This window comes from Geotrypetes seraphini, chromosome 13 (genome assembly GCF_902459505.1).
Source record: "Geotrypetes seraphini chromosome 13, aGeoSer1.1, whole genome shotgun sequence".
In the NCBI taxonomy this organism is placed as follows: Eukaryota; Metazoa; Chordata; class Amphibia; order Gymnophiona; family Dermophiidae; genus Geotrypetes; species Geotrypetes seraphini.
Genome location: NC_047096.1, coordinates 61,472,646 through 61,491,770, shown reverse-complemented (window position 1 = coordinate 61,491,770; position 19,125 = coordinate 61,472,646). Strand labels below are relative to the sequence as shown.

General features: G+C 44.6%; 1 protein-coding gene across 3 annotated transcripts in view; it reads left to right on the top strand.

Annotated features, from left to right (window-relative positions):
• Nucleotides 1-19,125, top strand: part of SCN4A (sodium voltage-gated channel alpha subunit 4) — a 129,091-nt gene that overhangs the window by 80,569 nt on the left and 29,397 nt on the right. For all 3 annotated transcript variants that reach the window (XM_033918603.1, XM_033918601.1, XM_033918604.1), the window contains 3 exons: nt 8,632-9,066; nt 14,042-14,162; nt 15,076-15,230. In XM_033918603.1, the coding sequence (XP_033774494.1) occupies nt 8,632-9,066; nt 14,042-14,162; nt 15,076-15,230 (711 nt within the window). The remainder of the gene's footprint in view (nt 1-8,631; nt 9,067-14,041; nt 14,163-15,075; nt 15,231-19,125) is intronic.

The following is a 19,125-nucleotide window of genomic DNA, read 5'->3' as shown; positions in this document are numbered from 1 at the left end:
CAGCTGATTGCTTTTTGACTTGCTATGAAGCCTCGGTTTGCAGTCAGCAGTGTAAAACCGGGCCCCTTATTTGCAGCTGCAGAGAGCAAATGGGTTACGGAAGGAGTTGCCCACAGAGACACTAGTCGGCATCTGGTAACCTCCTGGAGTGCAAAGCAATCACTGGGGGTGGATGAGAGATTCACTAGCAAAACTTGCTGAAAGCTTTGTGGCCACAATAATGCCTTTTCAAGTGGTACCACTGAGGTATGCGGTACCATGCAAAATAAGGCTTTCGACAAAACAGTGGTTAATCCAGGAGTGAGCACAGAGAGGTTAAGCGACTCACTCAAGGAAATATTTTTTCACTCAGAGAATAGTTAAGCCCTGGAACGCATTTGCCAGAGGTTGTGGTAAGAGCGGATAGCGTAGCTGGTTTTAAGAAGCATTTGGACAATTTCCTGGAGGAAAAGTCCATAGTCTGTTATTGAGAAAGACATGAGGGAAGCCACTGCTTGCCCTGGATCGGTAGCACGGAATGTTGCAACTCTTTGGGGTTCTGGAATCATCATTCTTTGAGATTAAGCAAATCTTTGCTTAACTTGATGGACTTAACTTCCCCCAAAATCCTCAGTTGGTATTATAGAACCATCAGAAGCGGCACCCCAAATAGACAAAGTATTAGGGCTCCTTTTACAAAGGCGCGCTAGGGCCTTAACGTGCGGAATAGCGTGTGCTAAATTGCCCCGCGTGCTAACCGCTACCGCCTCCTTTTGAGCCGGTGGTAGATTTTCGGCTAGTGTTTGCTAATCCGGTGCGTGCGTTTAAAACGCTAGCGCACCTTTGTAAAAGGAGCCATTAGTTCCAGGGGCAGTGTTGCCGCTAGTGCTTCCTCATAGGCTCCTATACCAAATCACCATTAATTTTATATTAATTTGTAATCGCTACGTCTTTATTTAATTTTTTTATTTTCTTTATATATTTTTAATAGTTAATATTAGATTATGATGCTAAAATAAATAATATTGAATTGTAGGATATGGTAAATCTGCCATTCTCTTAACCCTTTATTTTCTTTCTTCTGCTTAAACTGTTTTATTACTGGCATGGTAAGGCGGGGACGAACTGCCCCAGGCACTGTCTTCACGGGAGTGCTGGCGCCTCTCCTCCCCCCCCCCCCCACCAACATGTGTGGCGCAGTGGTTAGAGCTACAGCCTCAGCATGCTGAGGTTGTGGGTTCAAATCCCTCGCTGCTCCTTGTGTCCCTGGGCAAGTCACTTAATCCCCTCATTGCCCCAGGTACACTAGATAGAGTTTGAACCCGCCGGAACAGATAGGGACGTATGATAAAGTACCTGAATGTAAACCACTTAGGATATAAGTGGTATGCTGCGGGAGCAGACTGCTGGGCACAATGGACCACTGGTCTGACCTAGCAGCGGCAACTTCTTATGTTCTTAATTAAAAATTTTTTTTTTTTTAATATTCCCTGGCATGAACATCGTCCACCTGCTGCTCGCGGCAGCCTCGCATCCCTTCATATGTCACTTCCCTGTAGTGGGACCAGGATGTGATGTCAGAAGGGATCCCAGGCCAGCATGAGTAGCAGATGGCCAATGCTAATCGTGCCGGCGAACATTCCAAGAGGAGCGCGAGGGGTGGGGGCACTCAAGCGCAGGGAAGAGTGGGAAGGGGCGCTCAAGCGGGGGGGCACACAGGGTGGCGGGGAAGAATGAGGGTCATGGCATGGCGATGCCGGGTGCCATCGCCCCAGGCATCAACCTCTCCAGCTACGCCACTGTTTACTATTATCTCTACTTCCTATCATATCTTGAAGATTCCCCCTAATTCTATAATCCTGCTTGCAAAATAGCAAACACAGGTTGTTTATTAGCCTTTCGAAACAAATGAAAGTGGTGTACAGTTACGTGTGTGAGTTAATTGGCAAACTGAGGGCTATTTGACACTAATTTGCAGTTGCACACCTTACTTCAATTAGGGCTAATTCTATAAAGGGTGTCTAATTGACAAAGTACCCTTAACAGCGTCCTTAATTGGTTAAAATTAATTTAATTGGGCGATAGGCATCTCTTAGGCGCCTAACTTAATTGGCATAATACCCTTAACAGCGTCCTTAATTGGTTAAAATAGATTTAATTGGGCTATAGGCACCTATCTGATTCTATAAAAGACAGGTGCTTATCGCAATGCGCTTAGCAGCGCCTAATGCCTAGGAGGGTGTTTCTATGGGTGGAGTGTGAGGTGCCGCTAAGCGCAATTCTCCTAAAACTTAGGTGCCTGAAATGGAGGCCTTTAAAAGCCTGGCCTACATTTCAGGCACCTCAGTTTTTTACAGAGGTGCTGCCAGCTGAGATTCTGTAAACAGCGCCTACGCGTGATTGACGCAGACGTTTAAATACTTGGAAGGTATTAATATGGAATCAAATCTTTTCCAGAGAAGAGAAAACGGTAAAACTAGAGGGCATAATTTGAGGTTGTAGAGAGGAAGACTCAGGAGCAATGTTAGGAGATTCTTTTTCACGGAGAGGGTGGCGGATGCTTGGAATGTCCTCCCGAGGGAAGTGGTGGAGAGGAAAATGGTGATGGAATTCAAAAAAGCGCGGGATAAACATAGAGGATCTCTAATTAGAAAATGAAGAATGTAAATTAAGGAGCTAAGGCCAGTACTGGACAGACTTGCATGGTCTGTGTCCCATATATGGTGATTTGATGTAGGATGGGCTGTGGAGGGCATCAATGGGAACCTCCAGTAACTTGGAACATGAGGATGTTACTGGCCGGACTTTATGGTAGATATCCTGCAAACAGGATGGTTGGATAGATTGGAGGGAGTTTGGACGGCAACTTCAGCATTTGGAACCTAAGACAATACCTGGAGGACTTTACAGTCTATGACTCAGAAATATCAAAGAAGAGACAAGTTAATTTAATCATGTATTTTTGATGGGTATAACTAACGGGCAAGTCTTTATCTGCCCTCATGTACTATTCAACTATGTTACCTGGTAGAAACCCAAAGAGTAGCAATATTCCAGAGCTGAAATTGTGATGTCATAATGCCTCATTCCACCAAGGCCTAAGAGCCAACCTCAGCAGTGATGTCACAATGGCTTGATTAGATGGTAACTTCAGCAGTTGGAACTTAGGCCAATACCAGGTGGACTTTACAGTCTATGACCCAGAAATATCAGAGACGAGAAGTTAATTTAATCATGTAAGTTTAATGGGTATAATTATTGGGCAGACTGGATGGACCGTTCAGGTCTTTATCTGTCGCCATTTACAATGTTACTATGACACGCGGCCAGTGCCTTTTTCTTAGGCCCCAGCTGATTTAGGCGCCATTTATAGAATCAGCTCCTATAAACTTTGGGGTTTGCTATTCAAAGCAATTTAACCAGCCGGAAATGGCTCCTAGATGGGCGGTTAAATCACCTGTTTGGAGCTGACCAGTAATTTTCAGCGGCCCTTAGTGGAGGTGAAAATAACCAATTAGCACTGAAATGAAAACCAGCTATTTTAGGGGTGTTCCAGGTGAAGTCAGCACTTGGCTAGCTCGTCGAGGTTCAGAACTTAACCAGCCAGGTTAATCACATATACTGTATAGGACAGCAGAAAAGTCAGTCCTATCTTTATGTGGTAACCCATAGGCAGTTAAGTGCTCAATATTGCACTTCGTATTTCGTATTTGATAAAATCGCTTTTTTCAAAGATTACAAAGCTATGTTTTTGTCAGCTCCATATACTTGGAAACTCAATGCCAGGGTCCAGACATGGCCAGGCATTGAATTTCTGGGTTTAATGCTGGTGTGGTCAGCAGTACACTGATCGCAGCTGAATATCGAGCCCTTAGCACACAAAAACTATAGCGCTTAACTGCAAGATGGCAGGAGCATGGGTGGGTTGAGGCATGCCTTGCACTTACACACTAACTGGCAAATTTTATAAAAGACACCTAAAGTCGAGGGGCAGAATGTGGCGCAGTGGTTAAAGCTACAGCCTCAGCACCCTCAGTCAAGTCAATCAGGGCCTTAGGCTCCTCCCTCTGTATCCGAGGATACAAGGGGAGGAGTCTTAGATGTCAGGGCCAATCAGGGCCTTAGGCCCCTCCCCATGCATCCCAGGATGCACTGGGAAGGGGATGGCTAGCCATTTTGCAGTGGAAGGCCTGGAGAGAAAGAGGGACTGGTCATCCCTCCTGTTCCTAAGTACCTATGGTTTAGGTGCAATATATAAAATCAGGCCCTAAGCTTTTAGACTATTGTCATTTATATGTGCAACTGCAACTTTAATTGAAGTCATTTATACCAGCCATTGATATGGCAAAATTGACTGCACCTAAATATTGGCATATATTCTATTATTCCATAACTAGTCTTATAGCCCGTTACATTAACGGGTGCTAGAATATATGTGTGTGTGTCTGTCTTTATTTCTTTTTTTTTTTCTCTCTCTCTCCTTAGTCGCTTTCTGTATTTCTGTCTTTCTTTCTTTTGGCTGTCCACCACCACCCCTTGCGTGCTCCCCCTGTCCATTCTCCCTTCCTTTTACCTCCCCTGTGTCCTCCACCATCCCTTCTCTGCTCCCCTTATCCAGCAGCAGCCCTTCTCCCTTTGTTTTACCTCCCCCCTGTCCATCAACACCTCTTTCCTGCTCCCCCTGTCCATCAGTAGGCCTCCCTTCCTTTTTCTTCCCCCCCCCCCCGTCCATCAGCACCTCTTCCCCTGTCCATCAACCCCTGTTGTAGTACACTTATCTTGTGAAGATTTCAGGGTCCTGGGTCCCAACGTGGACCACCTTTTTTATGAGTTGGACAGCTCGAATTGGTCCTGCCCTGAAGACGGCTCAGCACAAAAGCCTGCGACACAGAACATTCAGTGCATAGCACCGCCAGCAATCGGGGCATGAGTACGCGGCTCAGGAGACCGGGAAAGGCTGCCGCGGCCTGCAAGCACCTCAAGCCACCGCGGCCTCCTCCCGGCAGCCGCCACTCCGCACCGCCTTTGCCTTAGCGTGCATGCGCACTCAGTGCCGAGGCCAGGGTTGCGCAGAGCAGCAACGGCAGAAGATAGACATTGCTGGGGTCGGGCATGGACCTTGCGCTGCCCTGGCCGGCTCCTCACTTCGCTCGAGGAGGCGATCGGCGGCTAGCTGGGGTGATGGTAAGCCCGATGCGTGGTAAGCGCGCATGCGCACTCTTGTGGCCACATCGCGACGGATCAGGGAACACGACTTTAGAGTGCGCATGCGCGCTTACCATTTTATTATTATAAATGGCAATAATGTGTATAATTTCTGAAATAGGGTTCATGCTTAGTGCATAGCATGTTAGGGCCAGATTCTGTAACTGGCACTGGTATCGGCTGGTACCTCCAAAACCAATGCCAGTCGCATGCCAATCATGTACCAGCACCAGCTGCAGAATTGTGGCCACATGTAAATTAGACACCGGATATGTAGGCCAAGGTTTTACTGGTGCCTACTGTACATGATGTCCAAAAGGGCTCCTACTAGCGCCTATGGTCACATCCGACGTACTTAAATAATTAGCAGGTAGTATTAAGGCTTCAAAGGTTGAAGCAAGGACTCTTTTGAACACAAATTAGGAATTAAGAAAAACCCATTATACTAATGTATTTTCAAAGGTCTTACGAAATGTTTAAACAATTGCACCGTATTTTCAAACGGAAAAAACTATATGATGGCCTCCTGGCCACTAAAGCAGCCAAACTAGACAACCAAATCGCCAATCTACTGACGGCATCCCTCAACTACAAGCCTTTTAGAAAAGAAATAAAGACCATACTCTTCAAGAAAACTCTGAAAAAAGAAATAATACCACAAGTCTCAAACTCCACCTCTCACTAAAGCCAACTACCCCAAACAAATAACCTTACCCATTTCTCACTCTTTTTGAAAATGACCAATTTTTTTTTTTTTTTTAAGATCTTGTTGTAATACATCTTGGATAATTCTTTTGTAATCCGCCTTGAACTGCAAGGTAATGGCGGAATAGAAATCCCTAATGTAATGTAATGTAATGGTAAGGAGTCCTGAGAATAAGATTGCAGGAGAGCAGTGAGCAGGCCGAGTCTGAGGGTGAGCAATTTGTAAAAAGCTGGCTGTATGTCTGAAAGAGCCTTTTAATAGGTCATAAAGTGTCAGTTTTATATCTTCGGACACTTGAGAACGAGTAAGACCCTGAGGGGCTCATCTGCACTATATATACTTACGGAAGTAACATCTGACCCCCTGCATTCTCTCCCTAATATAGACACTGCAGGCATTTCACTTTGGGTTATTAAAAGGAGGAAGTGAAGCAGAGTGATGAAAAGCTAGCCGGCACGGCTGAGAAATAGAAAGGCATCCAGGGTCCGCTATTTAGAAATATGACAACGATCTGCTAAAGAGGTGCATTTAGCGGTTCTGTTTAAGTCACGGACTGCGAGCTGTGGCTAAATAGTTGCGGCCTTGGCCGCCGCTCAAGTGATCCTCCCTCCCCCTTCTCCCTTGTCTGACCGGTTTCTGGCATCCAGAAGGCATAAACCTCAACAGCTGTGCCTAGGTTTTGGCTCACCTCAGCTGTGACAGACTGGCTTGTTTTCACTTCTGCAAAAAAAAAAAAAAAAAAATCAAAGAGAGCGAATGAAGTTATACCCTCTAGAAACAAGAGGATGGCAGGAATGACACAGTTGCCAGCTGGCTTCCACCCACCCCACTTTTTATTTTTTCCTTTTATACAGAATGGATGAGATGGAACCGGGACTGCCGTCTGCATTTATATATTTTTAAAGTAAATGTTTTAAATTGGTATTAATAGTTTTCAATTTTATTAAATATTGCAAATTGTGTTCTTTGTCCTTTTTTGGGGTTTCTTTCCTATTCAAAATGGAGTTTTTAAAAAAAATATATTTGAAAAGTTAGATTGTAAACCGCTTTGATCCTTTTGGGCTGTACAGCAGTATATAATGATTTTAATAAACATAAGCATAGGCTGATCCGATCCTGGCATCTCTCACCTCAGTACGGGTATGGCCTCAAAGTTCCTTAGGAAAATCAGGATTACAAATGTGACCCGCTGAGGGAAAAGATACTAAAAGTGGGGTTACAAATACCAGAGATAAAGGCTGTACACGCTTTGAGGGGAAGCTTTTGATTTTGAAAGTCAATTCTTTCCATTTTCTACAGCCTAAAAACTGCAGGAACATAAAGTGGGAGTCTATGATTTCTGGAGTTAATTATTTTTTCATTGATAAACATTTCTCATTTTTTAAAGACATAATTAGTCCATACCTGAGGCTGAAATTTGGCAGGATTAAGCAGTTGATATTGGTCTACCTTGTGGGATAAATAAGTCATATTCCCCAATATGGTACCTTTATTGCCCAGCGGGCAAAGGGGCTAAAATCGGAGGCTAAAATCAGGACTGGATGACATTATTGGTAAAAGTTCAGGGAAATTTCTGGATAACTGCCACTGTGTTGGGGTGGTGTAATATTAGAGCAGCAAAGTTAAGACCACTATCAACATAACTATCCATAATAATAATAAAACAGACATTTAAATACTTGAAAGGTATTAATATAAACCCAAATCTTTTGTAGAGAAGGGAAAATGGTAAAACTAGAGGGCATAAATTGAGATTGTGGGGTGGTAGATTTAAAAGTAATGTTAGGAAAATCTTTTTTACGGCGAGGGTGATGGATGCTTGGAATGCCTTCCTGAGGGAGGTGGTGGAAAGGAAAACGGTGATGAAGTCTACAAAATCTTCAGTGGAGTAGAACGGGTATAAGTGGACCGATTTTTCACTCTGTCAAAAATTACAAGGACTAAGTGACACTCAATGAAATTACAGGGAAATACTTTTAAAACCAATAGGAGGAAATATTTTTTTCACTCAGAGAATAGTTAAGCTCTGGAACACATTGCCAGAGGTTGTGGTAAGAGCGGATAGCATAGCTGGTTTCAAAAAAGGTTTGGACAAGTTCCTGGAGGAAAAGTCCATAGTCTGTTATTCAGAAAGACACTGCTTGCCCTGGATCGGTAGCATGGAGTTTTGCTACTTCTTGGATTTTGGCCAGGTACTAGGGACCTGGATTGGCCACTATGAGAACGGGCTACTGGGCTTGATAGACCATTGGTCTGACCCAGTCAGGCTATTCTTATGAATTCAAAAAAGCGTGGGGCAAACACAGAGGTTTCCTAATTAGAAAACAAATGGTATAAATTAATGAACTAAGGCCGGTATTGGGCAGACTTGTACGGTTTGTGTCCCATATATGATGATTCGGTGTAGGATGGGCTGGGGAGAGCATCAATGGGAACTCCATTAACTTGGAACATGAGGACTGCTTCCTGGTTTCTTCCCCTTTTCCCCTCCTGCTCCTTCGGCAGAGTGTATCTTCCTTAGTATGGGTTTTTCCTTGGTAGGAAGTGTCCAGCAGGGGGCAGTGTCCAATAGACCCCTTCACATCCCTGTAGAATCAATGAAACATGACACTGATTAATAAACTGATTTTCTTTCTGAGAATATTGTGTCTTCTCTCCATTCCATTCCCTTTGTGGACTGGGCACAGCTGTAGCAACAGAACTGGATGGCAGTAATAGATTTTGTTCTCTTTTCCTCCTAGGTGCTGAACCTTTTTCTCGCCCTGCTCCTGAGCTCCTTCAGTGCCGACAACCTGTCTGCCTCTGATGATGACGGGGAAATGAACAACCTGCAAATTGCCATTGGTAGAATCACACGAGCTGTTGACTTCATTAAGACTACCATCATGAAATTGTTACACCGACAGCCCAAGGGGAAAGAGGATCAGGACAAAACAGACAACTTCATGCTGAACCATGTGGACCTAGGACAGGACTCCAAGTCAGAATATGGATTCATTGATGGTGTGTTTGGTAAAAAGGAGTTCCTCATGGATGAACCTGACCACCTGAATTTTATCCACAACCCTAACTTGAGAATCCAGGTTCCTATTGCATCTGAGGAGTCTGATCTAGAAACCCCGTATGAGGAGGAAACTCAGTCAGAGGTTGAAGTTGAAGAGGCCAAGGAAATGAAGGTGAGATAGGCCATATCAAAGAGAATTCCAAGATCCCATAAAGCATTTCCATAATATTCAATATGCTGCATTACACTAGAAAAGTTTTGAAAGTTACTCTGCTACATTCGTGTATTTAAATGTGTAGAAATAGAGGTCAGCGAGACAAGTGTAGACGGAAACTTTGTTTTGGATTAGCAAAAGAGCTGTGTGTCTAGCTTTTGAAAGGTAAAGCCTATTATGGGAGCAAGAGCCAAAAAAAAGAAAAACCTATTATCAGTGGGCTTGACATTGAGACCGTGGGAAGTAGCCTGGCTACCTCTCACAATCTGCAGTGATTCTGGATACTCAATTCTGGGGCCATATCCGGCAACTGACATTGAATATCTGGGTCAAGGTTCAGCACTACGGACTTAGTCGGCCAAACCAATATTCAGCAGCTAGCCAGCTAAGGCCTAGTGGCTAAAGATAGACCTGCTATATAGGTGGGTGTAAATAGCCACTAGCCTTAGCCAGCCAGCCGCTAAATATTGGCGGTGACTGGCTATGTCATGTGACATAGCTAATAATGTGACATAGCCAATCATCGGGAGACAGCAAATAAGAGGGATCAGACTAAGACAGACCACAAGTGAAGAGCGATCAAATGAAAAAGACACAGCAAACGAGAGGGATACCTAAGAGAAAGCAAGGGAAAGGAATTTTTCTTTACGGAGAGTGTAGTTGATGCCTGGAATGTCCTCCTGAAGGAGGTAGTGGAGAGGAAAACTGTGACAGAGTTCAATTTTAAAATAACAGATATATATTGAAGAACTAAGGCCGGAACTAGGCAGACTTGTATGGTCTGTGTCCCATATATAGCCATTCAGCTGAGGATGGGCTGGAGAGGATTTCGACGGCTGGGATGGTTTAGATAGGCTGGAGTGAGCTTTAACAGAGACTCCAGTAGTTGGAACCTAAGCACAGTACTGGACAGACCTCTAGGTATCTGGCCCAGAAATATCTAAGAAAAAAGACAATTTAATTTAAATTTTGAATTTATAATGTGTGTACAGTTGGGAGACTGGATAGACCATTCGGGTCTTTATCTGCTGTTATTTACTATGTATGAATAAGGGAGGCAGCGACAGAGAGTGATCAGGGGTAAAAGAGACAAGAAATGAGAGGGATTAGAAGCAGGAAATCAGCAGGGAGAAGGATCTGGAGTACTTAAGAACACAAGCATAGCCTTATTGAGTCAGACTAAAGATCCATCAAGCTCAATAGACCATTCTCACAGTGGCCTAAACCCAAAGAGCAGCAACATTCCATGCTACCGATCCAGGGCAAGCAGTGGCTTCTCCCATCTCTTTCTCAATAACAGACTATGGACTTTTCCTCCAGGAAATTGTCCAAACCCTTCTTAAAACCAGCTACGCTATCAGCTCTTACTACAACCTCTGGCAATGCGTTCCAGAGCTTAACTTTTCTGAGTGAAAAAATATTTCCTCCTATTGGTTTTAAAAGTATTTCCTTGTAACTTCATTGAGTATCCCCTAGTCTTTGTAATTTATGACGGCGTGAAAAATTGATCCACTTGTACCCGTTCTACTCCACTGAGGATTTTTGTAGACTTCAATCATATCTCCCCTCAGCCAACTTTTTTCCAAGCTGAAGAGCCCTATCCTTTGTAGTCTTTCCTCATACGAGAGGAGTTCCATCCCCTTTATCATCTTGGTTGCTCTTCTTTGAACCTTTTCTAGTGCTGCTATATCTTTCTTGAGATAAGGAGACCAGAATTGAACGCAATACTCCAGGTGAGGTCGCACCATGGAACAATACAGAGGCATTGTAATATTCTTAGTCTTGTTAACCACCCCTTTTTCAATAATTCCTAGCATCTTGTTTGCTTTTTTGGCCGCCGCCACACATTGGGCAGAAGGTTTCATCGTATTGTCTACAGTGACACCCAGATCCTTTTCTTGGGCACTAACCCCCAAGGTGGACTCTAGCATCCGGTAACTGATTCGGGTTATTTTTCCCAATTTGCATTTGTCCACATTAAATTTCATCTCTCACTTGGACACCCAGTTTTCCAATTTCCTAAGTTCTGCCTGCAATTTTTCACAATCTGCATGCATTTTAACAACTTTGAACAGTTTAGTGCCATCTGCAAATTTAATCATCTCACAGGTGTCAAAGAATAAATATAAAGGACACTGGGAGCAGAAGTCTCTGAACCTGAGTGATTGTCCATCTCAAGGACTATAAGCAGTAAGAGAAGCCAAAATATTAGTTGCCAGGAAGTGAACCTGTAGCATGCTGGCGGTCTTGTGTGCTAATCATAGCAGTGGTATTTGCAAGCAGAGAAAAAGGATAAGAAAGACAGTTGTAGATTGTTAACACTGTACATGATGTTTCTTATATCATAAGAAACTTAGGAACTTGCTATGATTGCAGAACTTAGGAAATTGCTATGATTGCATCCCAATCTGCATCCCAATGTGGACAAAAGCTGTGTATCTCTATATGAGGAAGGCGAGTGCTTGAATTCCAAATGCCTTGCTACATAGAGGTTTTAATTGCGTAAGCTATCACTTGTCCATTGTCTGATGGTATCACCAGCAAAGCCATTTGACATACTCTCCCCATGGAATTAAAACGGAACCCTCTCACACTGTCTTTAAAAACTCTTCTAAATTTAGCTTTTCAACCAAACATACCTTGCTAGGAAAATTAGCCACCCAATATTTAAAACCATTTAACCAGCCAGGACCAGCTCCTTGTTGGTTAAATGGCATTTAACTGGCTCTCTGGCAGTATTCAGTGGGATATAGATGATTATCTCCCATTGAGTATTGCTGGTTAGTCCTTAGTGGGTAGCTGGTGATATCATGCAATATAACTGGCTGTCTGGCAATATTTAGCACATCCCTGGCTAAGTTTGGCAACCAAATTAGGCCTCCGAAATAGCTGGACAGCGTGCTTTGGAAAGAGACCACCAGCCCCATTGCTCAGTTCTTTGGAAACTTCGAACCGTTAAGAAATATTTTGATGCAGTTTCCTTTCGTTTGTTAGTTCAGTCATCGATACTGAGTATCCTTGATTATTGTAATATAATTTACCTGGGCGCCTATAAGAAAATCTTCAAAAAACTAAGAGTGGTTCAAAACACTGCTGTCTGACTGATTTTCAGTCTGAAAAAATGGGAGCATGTTACTCCTTATTACCAAAAATTACACTGGCTACTGATTGAGGCTAGAGTTTTATTCAAATTCGTATGTATTTGCTTCAAATCAATCTTCGGTATGTCCCCAGGTTACCTTGTTTCCCATTTCTCTTTAAATCACTCCAATAAGCCCACACGTAGAGTCCAGTTATTCACATATCCTACTGTCAAATTGTGTCGTTTGAAGAGATTTCTCAAGAGAACTCTCTTTCCAGGCAGCCAAAATGAATGCCTGGCTTGGCAAAATCATGCCAGGAGTCTCATCCTATTATTTTTTTAGAAAACTATTAAAGACACAACTATTTGACAAATTTGTAACCTAAGCTTCCTAATGCTTTTTAAATATAACATGTATTATGTACATTCTAGAAATTGATGTATCTTTTTGAACTGTATATTCGCTGGATGTTCAGCCTTATCTGCTGTGAACTGCCTAGAACCATTCGTGGTCTGGCAGTATATAAGAATAAATTATTATTATTATTATCCACCTTTAGTGAGCTCCTCACAAACACAGTCCTCTGATAATAATCAATCAGAGTCTACCACACCTCCAGCCCTATTTCCATTTGTCTTCTGTGGTCCCACTCCCTGCGCTTCAGCTATGAACAGAGAACAGAAATATTTATTAAGCAATTCAGCTTTATCTTTATCAGCTTCTTCATATTCCTCCCCTTCACCTTTGAGTCTCACAATGACACTTTTTCACTTCCTCCTATCACAAAAAATGGCGATTTTGAGCCAATTAGGGCCTTCGGCCCCTCCCACTGCATCCCAAGATGCAATGGGAAGGGGAAGCCCTGACATTTGCAGCATGAGGCCCTGTAGGCAGGAGGGAGAGAGCTTCCCTCCTGCCGTTTTCTCATCTGAAGGTATGGAGGGGTCCGGGGATGTGGGAGGGGGGCCAGGAACGTTGGGGGGATGTGGGGGATGCCTGAGATATCAGGGGGATGTCAGGTGAGGTCTGGGATGTCAGTGGATGTTGGGGGAGGACCGAGATGTCAGAGGAATGTCAGGGGGATTTCGGGGATGTCAGGGGGCATCAGTGTAGGGCTCCCGGCAGGGGGAATCCCCATCAACTTAGCCACCAGGAATCCCCGAAACCGACTCAGCTGATGGGAATTCCTTCTGCCGCGATAGCTGATGGGAAGCCTATTGGTTTTTGTTTGGTTTTTCTCACTCTTTGGGTGATGGGAGGGTGTCATGACCACTGGGGAAGTAAGGGGGAGGGGTCATGCCTTAAATCCTCCAGTGGTCTTCTTGTCAGTTTGGGCACCTTTGTGGAACTTAGATGCAACTCAAACAGGCCTAACTGCTGACATCTAAATTTCCTCTAGGAAAGCTTTGATTATGATTGCAGCACGTCCAGGTTGAAGCCCACCCGATTCCCGCCCATAACACACCTCCCAACACGTTCCTTTACTCTCTGGGCGCACAGAAGCTTAGAAGTGCTGCTGCACTTGGACGTCCCTACTATTAGAGCATCCAAGTGCCAACTTAAGACTGGTTTTTGGACGTTTTAAAGTTTTGATTATGAGTCCCTTAGTGATTTATTCACAATGTAGTGACACACCATGGTCCAGGAAGCACTCCAAAAAAATACTCTTAGAGTTTATTGTCATTGTTCTGTTTTCCATATGTGGCAATCTTTAAGTATGCCTCCTTGTGCACCAGGAGGGTTTTGTGGTCTTCACGTGCCTTTACCGCATATTCTCTCTTTCTGCATTATTCTTGGTCAGTGTCCGTTGTGGTACAATATTATCTCCTGCTCTTCCTTATTCATGATAGAAACATGGCAATGAGAGTACTGAGTGCAGCACAGCAGACTATAGGCCTGCGGAAGCAGAGCAAGAAGTAGTGGCTGAGGAGAATGAAGAAGATGAAGAGCCCGAGGAGTGCTTCACAAAAGGTGAGGGCATGTCCAGGCTTTACCACTGAATATCCAGTTTTGTGGAGCTGGATAACCCATAGCTGGTCGAGTACTTAATCAGCTGTGGGTTACCGCATAAAGATAGGCTGACTTTTATGCAGTCTTATTTATCTGGCCAGTTAAGTGTCGAGAATTAGCACTTAACCGGCCAAGTGTCAACTCCGCCCTATTTTATCAGCCTAGTGCTGAAAATCAGGGATAAGCTACTAATTTCTTTCCCCCACCATAAATCCACCCAGTGGTATAGAGAAGGTAGGAGGCGCCCAGGTCAGTGGCACCCCCGCGTCCTCCTTTCTGCCCCCATGCTCCTTACATGCCACCCCCCACCCACCCACACACACTCACACACACTCCTTCCACACCCCACACATGACACTCTCACCTTCCATTCCCACCCCCATAACATTTTAAATCTTCCCTCTGATGTCACTTCCTGCCCCACGACCCGCAGATGATTTCAGAGGGAGCCAGTCCGGCGCAAGCAGTAGGCCAGAGTAGTTGCACACGTTGATGAAGATTTAAAGAGGTATTAGGGACGGGTAGGGAGGGTGTGAGCGTGGCTTGTGGGGGGCGAAGAGGAGGGCAGGAGCCTGCCCCCAGGGCAGACTGCACCCCCTTTACTATTCACTGGTGCCTACACTGGCACACTTAGCTCCACTGGATGACATCGATCATCAGTCAGAACATATTTAAACGTCACTATATTTAAACGTCACTTTATTTAAACGTTCTCATCAATAGAGCCTGTGGTGCCCTTACTGTGCACTTTGACTTCCGTAAATGGTTGCATATAAGTTAAATATTTTTATAGAGAAATTAAAGGTTTTCATAATGAATCTTATATGGCTCCTGTGTCTTGATTCCATAAGCAATGATTCTCTGTTTTTTCTAGCTTGTGTGCTAAGGTGTCCTTGCCTTCAAGTTGATATCACCCAAGGGAAGGGGAAACTGTGGTGGAGCCTCCGGAAGACGTGTTTCAAAATCGTTGAGCACAAATGGTTTGAGACCTTCATCATCTTCATGATTCTGCTCAGTAGTGGAGCACTGGTAACTGATTTCTCCCTGTTAGGCTTATCAAGTTGACGTCAAACCAATACGCATTTCAGGAAAAATATGAAATCATTTTTTGCAGCAGGGACAGTGCATAACTTTAAATGGACAAAAAAGCATTAAAACTTATGCAGATTTTCAACAGCCTAAAACATACAAGTGTCATAATATCATAATTCATAATTAAGCACCTAGACTTGAGGAAATCCATTGCTTATGGCTGGGATCAGTAACATGAAATCTTGCTACTCGCTGGGATTCTGGAATCTTGTTAGTCTTTGGAGTTCCGGAATCTTGTTAGTCTTTAGAATCCTGCAGATATCTATGACCTGGATTGGCCACTGTTAAAAGCAGGATACTAGGCTAGCTAAAAGGACCTTTGCTCTGACCCAGTACAGTAGTTCTTAATGGCTCCACTGAAAATCTGTACTAACTAGTGTTTAAGCCCATTACATTAATGGGTGCTAGAATATATGTCTGTCTGTCTTTTTTTTTGTCTCTCTCCCTGCCCCTGTCTCTTTCTTCCTTTCTTTCTGTCTCTCTCCTTCCCGCTGTCTATCTTTCTTTCTCTCTCCCTCTTACTGTCTTTCTTTCTATCTTTCTGTCTCCCTCCCACTGTCCATCTTTCTTTCTGTCTCTCTCCCTGCCCCCATCTTTTTTTCTTTCTTTCTGCTCTCTCCCTGGCCCCCTGTCTGTCTGTCTTTCCTGCTGGCTGTCTCTCTCCCTGCCCGCTGTGTCTTTCTGTCTTTCTGTCTCTCTCCCTGCCCCTTGTCTTCCTGTGTGTCTTTCTGTCTCTCTCCTGCCCCCTGTCTTTCTGTGTGTCTTTCTTTCTTTCTGTCCCTCTCCCTGCCCGCTGTCTGTCTGTCTTTCTGTCTCCCTGGGCCCCTGTCTGTCTATCTCCCTGCAGCTGCTGTCTGTCTGTCTCTCTCCCTGGCCCCCTGTCTGTTTGTCTTTCTTTCTGTCTCTTTCCCTGTCCACTGTCTGTCTTTCTTTCTATCAGTCTCTCTCCCTGTCTGCTGTCTTTCTGTGTGTCCGTCTTTCTTTCTCTTCAGCTCCAGCCCCCTTCTCCCACCTACCCTTAAATCACTCCTTCTGCCTTCTGCTAGTAGTTTCCACCATCCCCAGCCTGACCTACCGCCAACCACAGTCCCGATGCTGAGCGTCGGTATGCCTGCTTCCCTGTTATTTTTGTGCTCTCTTTGGTCCTGTTAGACAGAGTGAGGGCGGGAGTCGCCGCCTCCGTGCGTCCATGCCTCTGCTTGCGCAGTAGAAGGAGCCAGCGTCGCCGAGGGAGGGCAATGGGGAAACCGCTGCTGGCTCCTTCTATTGCGCATGCAGAGGCACGGCACCACAGAGGCATGGAGCAGAGTTTGAAGTGTGCATACGCGCTAAGGGTTTTATTATAGCGGATTTCCTGCTGCCATTTATATGCTGAATTTTGCAGTGGAACATGAAACTCTTTTGCTCACCTCCTCCCCAAACCACACTTCGTTTTTACACGTATAGTTTTGCCTATTTTGTGATTAAGTCAGCCAAATTAATTATAGATACATCTGGCCTGGATTTTTGGTAAAGGGCAAAGGGGATTGGTGTTCCTTTGACTATCACCCTCACTATGGAGCCCTTTTACCAGTTACGTAGTGAGGGTGAGTGGCACCCCTCTCCAGCCCTCTTCTCTGACTACCCCCCCCCCACGCTGCACACATGCCCCCTTCCCTTCCCCCATCCCTTTTTAATTTTCCAGGCAGGAGCAACATCACAAGCTTGCTACCAGCGTTGTGTTGCCTCTCCCTCTGACGTCACTTCCTAGGTGCAGGGCCCAGAAGTGATGTCAGAGAAAGGCGACACTGACGTGGGCAGCAAGTTCATAATGCTGCTCGCACAGGGAAAATTTAAGAGGTACAAGGGGAGGGAAGGGGCCCACGCACGTGGCAGGAGGGGGCGGGAAGGAGTGGAAGGTGGGTGCTGGCGCCCCTACCAAGACCACGCCTGGGGTGGACCCTCCCTTTACTACATCACTGCCTTAAGCTGCATTAAGCAGCTAATGCGAGATTTACCACGTGGAAGACAGTAGCATGACCCCGTGCTATTGTATCCTGTGCTTTAAAGGCAGCCTTTATGGTAGAAATCCTTAGGTGATAGTGCAGTCCAATAGAGCAGCATGCTGACACGGTTTGTTTAGTGGTGCTTCCTCAACCCCTTATCTGACAACCAATCTCCCGATCCACTAACCCGACCCTCTGGTCACCAAAACCCCCTACCCATAACAGATTATCCGCATACTCTTTCAGTAAGCCCCACCCCCCCAAAGCCCTACCTACCCACATCCTGACCTTCCCTCACAGGAACTTCACCCCTCAAAGCCCCACCCACCCTACATCTCTGATCCCCCTCACAGGAATTCCCTTGGGGAATCAATAAATTCAGGGCAGATGCTGAACATGCTCCCCCTGCATTTACCCCAAAGGCTTTGCGTTTATTGTATGTTAATTTTTGCTTTAAGTGTGCAGTACTGCAAAATCTATCACGTTTTAGTGAAAAGGTTCCTTTGTTTTCAAGTCTTTTTACTTGTAGTGAACAATGAGTCTTTACTGTTGAAATCTTTGTTGAACTAGAAAATATAAATATTGGACTCCATATTCATGTGCTGTCACTCAGCATTTTGCTGACCGCTGGTGGCATTGAACCCAGAAATTCAATGCTGGGCCACAACACTCAACTTCGGGTATAGGGAGCCAACCAAAACATGCTGCTACTACTACTTATAATTCTATAGCACATCCAGACATATACAGCGCTGTATGTTAACTTGTAAGAGACAATCCCTGCTCAAAAGAGCTTACAATTTAATTAAAACAGACAAACAGGACAAATAGGGGTTAAGGAATTACTCACAAAGGGAATGATGAAACAGACATGGGTACTTTACAGCTAAGTGGGAGTTAAGAGTTAAAAGCAGCCTCAAAAAAGTGGGCCTTTAGCCTAGATTTCAATACAGCTGGTTAAGTGTGACATTCGGCACTTAGCTGGCTGTAAAAAACCAAATAAAGAAAGGACTGCATTTTATGTGGTTATCTTAACTGGTAAAATGCCAACTCTGCCCCTGGAACAATTCGGCTTCAGTGCTAGCTGAGTATTTTCAGCGGCACTATGGTTAAGAGCCACTGTAAATGTCCTATTAGTTCCGGACAAGTGATTTAAACAGCCAGGAGTCTTTCATGGCCATTTCAATTGTTCTGAATATCAGGGCTATATTTATTTATATAATTAAATATAGTAATCACTTCTCTCCCTAGCCCCAAAGTAGTTTATATGTAAGAACATAAGAACATAAGCAATACCTCCACTGGGTCAGACCCGAGGTCCATCGTGCCCAGCAGTCCGCTCACACGGCGGCCCAACAGGTCCAGGACCTGCGCAGTAGCCCCCTATCTATACCCCTCTATCCCTTTTTCCAGTAGGAAATTGTCCAATCCTTTCTTGAACTCCAGTACCGTACTCTGTCCTATTACGTCCTCTGGAAGCGCATTCCAGGTGTCCACCACACGCTGGGTAAAGAAAAACTTCCTAGCATTCGTTCTGAATCTGTCTCCTTCCAACTTTTCCGAATGCCCTCTTGTTCTTTTATGTTTTGAAAGTTTGAAGAATCTGTCCCTCTCTACCCTCTCTATGCCCTTCATGATCTTGTAGGTCTCTATCATGTCTCCTCTGAGTCTCCGCTTTTCCAGGGAGAAGAGCCCCAGTCTCTCCAATCTTTCAGTGTATGAAAGGTTTTCCATGCCCTTAATCATTCCTGTCGCTCTCCTCTGGACCCTCTCAAGTATTGCCACATCCTTCTTAAGGTACGGTGACCAATACTGAACACAGTACTCCAGGTGCGGGCGCACCATTG